Here is a 9,634-nt window from a genome sequence, read left to right as displayed (position 1 = left end):
GGTTGTTACACTCATTTGTTTTACAAATATGAGCTACCAATGTATGGTACTCCAATGTGAGTGGCAACTTTACAATAGAACAACTATAGTGCATCGAGTTATTCTCCACCACAATCTCACTGCCCCAATATAATGCAACCCTAACTCTTCGCTCATGGGACGTCGTAGAATGATTCAAAGAGAACTTTGTATAGACTTATGAAGATGAAGGAAAATATAAAGGATGCTGAAAAACAAAGGCAAATTCGTTCAATTACTCAGGAAGGTAAACAACTATAAGTGCCTTTGGCACCTGAAAAATATGGATACAAATAAGTGCTTTGCCGTACAATTATTAGAGTTGTCACTCAAAAAGTCAGTAATAAATTCGCTATGTGTATAGCGCATGTAATAAATTCGCTATGTGTATAGCGTATATATTACATACGTTATAATAGTGAATTATCATGGTAGTGATTACATGCAAAAATGAAGTGTATAGCGCATGTATGGACGGTTAACCTAATACATATGCTACATATAAAATGATGCCCAATTTTTTTATGCACTATTTTGGTCTGTGAGTCCAAAAAGTTGCTACTTAGGTTCCGGACTCGAAATAAAAGAGGGGCTAAAGTGCTATGGGGTAGTGCTGTTTTATAGTGTAGCCTTTTTTTTTCCGCTACAAGTTATCGTGTAGCTTTTGTTACCTATCAAAACTGGAAAAACATGCACTAGTGTACTAAATACGATGTCCTCGAAGATCTCGCAAGAAATTGAACCACTTCTTTATTTTACTGTCTTTGATTCCCCTCCCTCGGTATCGCTGGACTAAGTACTGAGCCAAGCAGCCGCTGACCCACAATCCAGAATCTGGCTGACCGGTCACCTACACAACCCGCTTCAAAATTCGTGCTTAATTGGTGCGTACTGAAAAATTGCATGATTCCCATTTTCTAATACAGAAATATGTATATTGATCTCTGTGTTGTTTCCTTCTTTGCTCATCATAACCCAATTTACTAAGCTCACTCACTTTCTACCAGAAAACCCTATTTATTCCTTCAAGAGAATCTGCTGCGTAATTTACCTTCTTTTGGCGCTTGACGCTTGCTGTGGGAAAAATTCAGGCAAGTAGATCTGACACATATTACAATTTTTATCCTTTCTCTGCTCGTTTTCTGTTGATTACAAAGATTTTAATTTGTAATTTACAGAAGAATTGCTATTAAACTGTGTAATTTTTGACTTTGCTATGAATGCATGTATCTCTATTCATTTTGCATTTTTGATTTATTAGTTTGGCTGCTGAAGAAAGCCAAGTAGGTGGACAATTCACGCAGCTCTGTCATTGTTATTTTACAAAGTAAAGATGTAGCTTCCATATGGTCGAGGTTTTTGCTTGTAAACGAAGAAAGTTGTGGTGAAAAAGAAAAACTAAAACTAGGAAGCACAAATAACCCTTTACTAAGCTGTCAAAAATTTTACTTTTGATTTATAGGTCTTTGTATGGGTAACTATAATGGAGAACTTTCAAAGTAAACCTAGTTTTTTTCATCGTGCATGTGTAATATCTGTAATCGTTTTGCAAAATATTGCAATGCTGTCTAAAATTGCAGATTTTACTGTTGATTTTCAGGCCTTTATATTGTGGAGAACCTTCCAAGTAAAACTTGTTCTTTGAAGTAAATTTCGCTCGTTTTCATTGTGCATGTGCTTTGTATTTGCAAGATAAAACAATTGTATTTGAGATTACTTGCATTTAGCACATATATGGTAGTAATTATGTTGCTGAAGAAGAGGAGGGTTGGATGAGTATTATCGTGTAGGGTTAATCTTACCAGGATAAATTTTACATTTTCTTCTTCCAAACAATTGTCGGCTTATTGACTGTCATGAGTTCTACAATTGTCGGCTTATTGGCTTTCATGAGTTCTACAAAGTGTATCAAGATTATAGAAACACATTTCTTTTTATATGGGAATTTCAAAAGCTTCTGATGGCAAATGCTTCATGTGGGAAATTTCCCGATAGATGCTTCATTTGTCAACTATTATTCATGTATCTGGCCTCACTGTCTCTCCTTTAACAAGGGCCAGGTCTGGAGGGTTAAGCAAGCTGAACTAACATGTGGTTCAAATACTTCTGTGCTGGTGTACTCTAAATGATGCTGGCTTTCACGGGCAGTTGATGAGTTTACAGTTGATGAGTTTATCTGTTTTTTATTCTCCAGGTGTCGTTCTTGTGAGTTAAAAGGAGGAGTTCTATGGATCATAGCTCCGGGGAAGACACTGATATAAGTGAATCAGAGATCGAAGAATATGAAGAAAAATCTTATGAAGATCTGAAGAGAGGAAATCACTCTCTTAAAATATCAGATGTGGCATACACTTGCCCCTATTGTCCAAAGAAAAGGAAGCGTGACTTTGGTTACAAGGAACTTGTGCAGCATGCAAGTGGGGTGGGAAGCTGTAATTCTAATAAGAGAACTGCAAGAGACAAGGCGAATCATCTTGCATTGGCAAAGTACTTGGAAAATGATGTAGCAGTTGCCGGTGATTCATCTAAACCTGATGCCAAGCCGGATCCTCAAGCTGACCCTCTTGCGGATCATGACCGTGATGAGATGTTTGTCTGGCCTTGGATTGGGATTGTTGTGAATATTCTCACTGAATATAAGGATGGACGCTATGTAGGAGAAAGTGGTTCTAAGCTGAGGGATCAGTTAGCAAGGAGAGGTTTCAATCCTACACGAGTACGTCCTCTATGGAATTACCAAGGCCATTCTGGAACTGCTCTTGTTGAATTCAACAAAGACTGGTCCGGATTTGGTAACGCGATGTCATTTGAGAAGGCTTATGAGGCTGACCATCATGGCAAGAGGGAATGGAAAGCCAACATTGGTAAAAAGTCTGATCTGTATGCTTGGATTGCTCGTGCTGATGACTATAAAGCTCTTAACATCGTCGGTGAAAATCTCCGCAAGGTTGGAGACCTTAGAACCATTTCTGATATCATGGATGAAGAAGCTCGGAAGACAAATAAGCTCGTTTCTAATTTGACAAATGTTATTGAAGTCAAGAAGTTACACCTAAAGGAGATGGAGAACAAATTTAAGGAGACTGCACAGTCTTTGCAACAGTTGGTTGAAGAGAAAGATAAACTGCATCAAGCGTACAATGAAGGTTAGGGGTCTTTATATGCTATTAGCAACTCTAGTTATCACTAATGCTTCATGTCCTTACATTTGTTTTATGAGCAGAGATAAGAAAAATCCAGTCTAGTGCACGTGATCATTTCCAGAAGATATTTAATGATCATGAAAAGTTGAAATTGCAATTGGAATCTCAAAAGAAAGAGCTTGAGCTCCGAGGTAGAGAATTGGAGCAACGTGAGGCCAAAAATGAAAGTGATAGGAAGAAGCTGTCTGAGGAGCTTGAACAGGTATAGCTTTTCGTCCTTGCCGGTTACTTGTCTTACTGAACTTGTCCCATCTCATTTTTTATTTATTACCTGCAAAATTGAGGATCTGCTAGCAGAGGGATGCATCTCCTTCCGTAAAGGTTAAATTTCTGTAATGGCTCAAAGCATTTATTGATGATCTGATGAATTCTTCAGTCTTCTAGTTTGTGATCACAACAAGGTGTGAGAACTACTGCATATAGTTATGGTAGCTGTTTGGACATCCCCGTTTTGTGTTTCCAGCCTCCTCTTTTATCAATTTTTCTATGACGAAGTCTCTGCTTTTAGTTCTTTTCATTTTCTAATGCTCTGAAAAACTAGGTGGGCAGTGGTTGATCCATTATATACCATTCTATGACTCCACTTTCAGGTTTACTTTCAGGTTTTACTTGTGCCATTTGCATCAAATAGTTCTTTTAGAAATAGTTTCAATGGATGTATATTGGAATATTTTCACGAAACAAGGAATCACGTCTGCTACTTTTATCCATTTTGAAGGTTAACATGAACTCTCATCATTGTTATTCCAGAATGCTGTTCTAAATACCTCACTTAGTGCCGCTGCTGAAGAGCAAAGAAAGGTCGATGAAAAAGTACTGAAATTGGCTGAAGAGCAGAAGGTGTGCATTTCTCAAATTGCTCTTAGAATTTTAACTATCCTCGTCTCCTATGTCAAGTTCATGTAATAAATATCACTTAGGCGTCGTCTTGCTGATTGCAGAGGCAAAAAGAAGATCTTCATAAAAGAATAATTCATCTGGAGAAACAACTTGATGCGAAACAAGCGGTAGAGCTGGAAATTGAGCAGTTGAGAGGGTCATTGAACGTGATGAAGCATATTGAAGATGAAGGTGATCAAGAAGTATTGAAAAAAGTGGACACACTCCTTAAAAGTTTAAGAGAAAAGGAAGAAGAATACGAAGGTTTGGAAGCATTAAATCAAACTCTCATAGTGAAGGAAAGAAACAGTAACGATGAGCTGCAAGATGCTCGAAAAGAGTTGGTTAATGTAAGTCAATTAATTTAATTTTATACTTTGGTTTTGGCATAATAGCCTATTTGTGTTTTTAGGGCTTAGTTTCTACTGAACCACTTGGTTTGGTTTTATACCGCGGCTTGATGGTTGGGTAGATTAATGTTTCATGTCTTTCTGATTGACGGGATGAACATGGTTTCTCAGTCATTTTAGCATTGAAAAAGGATGACATTATTTAGAGTTCTACGAGAAGATAATACTACTTTGTTTATATTTTCTTGTTTTTCATTAAATTCATCTCCCTGTCTCTCTTTTGTGTGGGATGTTTGGTGGGGTTTTGGATAATGGAGTAATTGAATTGCTCTATAGGGCTTGAAGGAACTACCAAGAGTTGGTCCAATTGGTGTTAAGAGGATGGGGGAGCTCGACAATAGACCATTCCATGAAGCAATGAAGAGAAAGTATAATGAGTCAGAAGCAGATGAAAGAGCTACGGAGCTATGCTCATTGTGGGAGGAGTACCTTAGAGATCCTGGATGGCATCCCATTAAAGTTGTCACAGTTAACGGGAAACTTGAGGTATGCTTTCATTCATGGTGGAATCTTCAGTTTTTTTGGACAAAGACAATGGAATCTATAGTTATTTCATGCCCGACATAAAAACAGGGTGGAAAAAATTTACTTTGAATTTTTTTTTTTTTTTTTTTTAATTTCTATTACAAAGATGTTATATGTAGGTCTGCAGAATATTTATTCTGTTGGGATTAGTTAGATATACTGTTGTGGTGAGACATAGTTTCGATATACAGATGGGTTTAGAAAGTTTTGCCAGCAGGGATAAAGCTTCATAAATACTATACCATCTCACTGCTCTTGGGATGAAATTTGTTAGTCTCTTTCTCTTACAACACATGACTTTTGATCATTTTTGTCGTTCCATAATACATTTTACTTTTGGACTACAAAGAGGAAAAAAGAAGTGCTCTAATAATCCATGCTCCAAAATACATTTAATTCTTCTTGGTGTTCAAACTATTCAAAAGAAACAAGTATATTGTAGTTTTCCAGGAGAATTAGTAGAATTTCGTAAAAAGTAGGCAATTGTTTACAGGAAAAGGCTAAAAATGTCAAGAAGTTCACTTTTAAGTTAAACTGCTGAAAGCCTATAAGAACGCAATTTTGAGGGCTATCTATATTGTGTTGTTTTAAATGAAAAAGGAAATTAGAAGTGTGTGATGGAAATGTCAAGAAGCTCACTTTTACGAAAAAGATTGAAAATTGAAGAAAGGACCTGCTAGTTTGATGCAGAAGTATAGTTACTTTGTACATTATCTTTTCACCAAGATAGAAACATACAACTAGAGAACCAAAGGTTCTTTAGGAAACAGTAGTATCTAGCACACACTTTTGAGTTCTTTAAGAAACAAGTGAGGGCAAGGTTGGTAGGATACTGAAAACATAGCAAAAAACAGGGTTTTAAGTGCTCATTTAAACAAAGTTACTGGGTGCATCCTGGGATAGCTGGATTTGCCTATGTTGGTACATTATTATAATGCTGGAGCTTATTCAGTCCCTCTTTCCATTCACTAATACATTTAATGACCAGTTCAATGAATATAAATCTCGATTTGGAGGCATTGTGGAAGTGGTTTCAGCCTTGGAAACATTCCGATGTGATCAATTTTTCAAAAGGGTATTAAATAGTTACAGGTAAACGATTTGCGTGGGACAGATTGATCATGAAACCTTGGCCGATATATCTGGTGGCTCGTATTGTTTGTAGACCATAACTTATGAATTAAGTTATTATGCCTTTGTTGCAATTTATTTGAAATTAGCGAAGTGTTTTCCTTTGTTTTTGTTTCAATCTAACTGGAATTTGACTTGCTGTTTTCCAATTCTCTATTGAGATTGAACAAATTGGGAAGTACTACTAGATATTGTTTACGTATGTTGCACTGCATAACTTGATGTTGGGATTCTATGACATATTAGGCTCCATCCAAATGTTGTTTCATCATGATATTGAAGCAAATACATTTAGCTGAGTGCGAACAATCTGCCACTACTGCTGTTCTAAACTGTTCTGCAGACGTTTTTTCTGCCTGAATTAGCAAATACTCCCTCCGTTTCAATTTAGATGAGGTAGTTTGACTCGTCACAGAGTTTAAGACAAAAGAAGACTTTTGAAACTTGTGGTCTTAAAAGCTTAGGGGTTTTGCTTTGTGTGACCATGACATTTGTGTGGTTATAAAAGCTTCTCATTAAGGGTAAAATGGGTAAAATGAATAGTTTAAAGTTGAATTATTTCCAAATTTAGAAATATGTCATTTATTTTGGAACAGACTAAAAAGGAAAGTACCTCATCTAATTTGAAACGGAGGGAGTACCAGATTTGAATTTAAGGGGACATCATACAATCTTTTGGAGAATTCTTAATCTTAGTTAAGTTAGCAATTTATAGAATTAGATTGAAATTTCCTTGAGTAGCTTAAATATCACTTGTACATCTTCCAAAGAGCTAAAAATCAGTACATTTGTTAACTTGTGTGCATGACATCTAAATTATAATGGACACGCCAATGGACGTACATAAAACTATGGTTTGGATGACTTTAGGAACACTCTAATTTAACGGTAAATCTAAAACATTTGACAATCTTGCATTGAAAAAAGAAAAATAAAATGTACTGAGGTGTTTGAGGCCAATTTAAAGGTCAAGTAGGAAAATGTGTACTGTGGTGTTTGAGGCCAATTTAAAGGTCAAGTAGGAAAATGAAGCACATATTTACTACCCATTGAACTTATCAAAAAAGTGTTTATAAGGATGTGAAGATATAAACAATAATATGATTGTATTGTTTTTCATAAATTTGAAGTAAATTTCTGATTTATATATAGACAAAGTTCTAAAATATTAGAGCACGCATGGATAGGATAGTATCAAGAACTTGTATAATGGAAATTTAAATTCTTAAGAAAGAACGAAATTTTACACAAATAAAATTTAAGTGAATCAAAATAACGACTTCACTTAGTGACATTTGAAAAATGAAAAGTTGAAGCACAGCAGAAGATTCCTCCAGTAAATGCAATTAACAACTAGCTTTGGTGAGTGTCTTTTTAATCTTTATTTTTTCCCTGTGCATAATGATGGTAGGAAATGCTTGATTTGTTTTGGATTTTCTTTGTTGTGAGTGGTGGAGTCTGGTTTGTTGGTCTTAGTTGGATCTGTTGAATGGTTAGTACTGATAGATTCACATAAACTCTATGTTATATATGCTGGATTTCAGCTAGATACTTCTAGGTTGTTTTCCTTTGGTTTACTTTATTTGTAAAACAAAACACAGAATTTCTAGTTGCGGTTTTATATTGAGTTCTCCCTGCGATTTGTGGATTTTGATTTATTTAAATGCTGTTATTACCTCTTTCAGAATGTGATAGACGATGAAGATGAAAAACTGAAAGACTTGAAGAAAAACTATGGTGAGGAAGTGTACAAAGCTGTCACAGCAGCTTTGATGGAGATAAATGATTACAACCCGAGTGGAAGATACATCATCTCGGAGCTCTGGAACTATGCAGTAAATCAGAAGGCTACTTTGGAGGAGGGAGTTACTGTGTTGCTAAACCTGTGGAAAAAGAAGAGAGGACCAGACTGAGAGTTTGATGCTTCCGTGCGCTTTACCTTAGCTCTTTAGGCGGCCCTGGTAGCGGGGTGGGGGGTGGGGGTGGGGGGAGGAGGTGGTTAAGTGATAACGAGAGACAACTACTTTAAACTCCTAACAACAATTTGAACCATGTTGCATGGATTCTTGTCTGAATAAGAATTAAGACACGCCTCTGTTTGTTTGGCCTGTCTTTATCCTTTTATTTTGGGCTTGAGCTCGAAGGGTATAATGCTCTTCCTCTTGACTGAATTTGGTCTTCGTTTGCAGATCAGGCTGAATTTTGCCTGGTAGCGAGGATGCATAAATATGCTTGAGCCTGTCATTTTTAAAAAAAAAAATCAATCTACCGACAACCTGAAAGGCTAATTTGGCGGTTAAAAAGAATTGAGACAACGAGGCATCCGTTTTAAGGTTTGTATACGGTTGAAATGGATTTGGCATGTCCGGTACGGTTCGAAGGGTGATATATCGAAGTAAGATCTCGAAAGGGGTGGTGGCACGAACTAATCTAGAGCCTGGGAAGGTCGGTCCGTATTGAGATCGATATCATAATCAAACTCGAACAAGAATCGAACCATGGCGCGGGTAGATCTATCATGCAGATAATCCAAAAACCAACCTACATCGACCAGGAATCCGTTCGAGGGATCGAACCGGGATCGAGCTCGAGTCAAGATCACAAGTTCGAGCCGAAATCAAGCTCGAACCAAATCGAGAGTTCTAAGCAAGATCGGGCTCACAGACAAAAGTCGTTGTAATCCCACTAAAGGGAATCTTGGCAGAAATTATGAAAAAGCTTATTTATCATAGGTTTCCCACTGAATGTTTATTTTATTATGCTTGGAGCCAAAACCCCTTCACTATAAAAGGATTTGTTTATCATTTTTGTAAGGCATCCATTGGAGGACTTACACTATCACAAATTGTATTATCCCATCTAAAAGCAAGAGTGATCTTTCTAGTTTCTTAGATTGATTCTATTTTTGTTAAATCCTAAATTTCACTGTTCATAATTGATTGGCATAGATTACGTTTTTCTCCAATCTATATTCATACTTTTATTTATCCTAGCATTCTGTATTAAGTGATACCACGTATTTTCAGAACTACGCATAAATTCAACTCTATCCCTTTTTTCGGGTAAACAGTTTGGCGCCCACCGTGGGGCCGAGGATAATAGTGGTCACTTATTTCCGAAAACAACCTTCAATTCAAGTTCGGCTACGAATAGCCACCGACCAAATGGCTTCGCCGACCGATTACGAAGCTGGCCTTCAAGATGAAACCAACAACTTGGCAATACCCGAGATTCGAGCCGGAATACCACTAGATGTTAATTCACAAATTGCTTTGGAAGCAAACCAGCGTTCCGAACCGGAAAGAAGCATTTAGGGCGGTGCTCGATCCGTAGCCCAAGACACCCAAAATCCGGAGGAGATCGGGGCCAGCTTACGCATGATCTTCGAGATGTTACAAGCCCAACAATTAGCAATAGCTCAGCTACAGAGCCAAACTCGCGCACAAAGCAGGCCGGTTTCCAACCCAC

The 9,634-nt window shown here is 37.1% G+C and overlaps 1 protein-coding gene across 2 annotated transcripts; it reads left to right on the top strand.

Moving 5' to 3' along the window:
* Nucleotides 1-554: 554 nt before the first annotated feature.
* On the top strand, nt 555-8,337 carry LOC104086773 (protein INVOLVED IN DE NOVO 2). Of its 2 annotated transcripts, XM_009591104.4 has the most exons (8): nt 555-902; nt 1,026-1,109; nt 2,213-3,164; nt 3,242-3,423; nt 3,972-4,061; nt 4,163-4,450; nt 4,787-4,996; nt 7,852-8,337. In XM_009591104.4, exons 3-8 carry the CDS (start codon nt 2,246-2,248, stop codon nt 8,077-8,079), a joined length of 1,917 nt encoding a protein of 638 aa, XP_009589399.1. In that variant the 5' UTR covers nt 555-902; nt 1,026-1,109; nt 2,213-2,245; the 3' UTR covers nt 8,080-8,337. The 2 variants fall into 2 exon arrangements, with proteins under 2 accessions (XP_009589399.1, XP_009589398.1); XM_009591103.4 differs by having other exon boundaries at nt 614-1,109.
* The last annotated feature ends 1,297 nt before the right edge of the window (nt 8,338-9,634 follow it).

This window comes from Nicotiana tomentosiformis, chromosome 5 (genome assembly GCF_000390325.3).
Source record: "Nicotiana tomentosiformis chromosome 5, ASM39032v3, whole genome shotgun sequence".
Taxonomy (NCBI): domain Eukaryota; kingdom Viridiplantae; phylum Streptophyta; class Magnoliopsida; order Solanales; family Solanaceae; genus Nicotiana; species Nicotiana tomentosiformis.
Note: the sequence above shows the minus strand (reverse complement) of the source record. Positions and strands in the feature narration are given on the sequence as shown.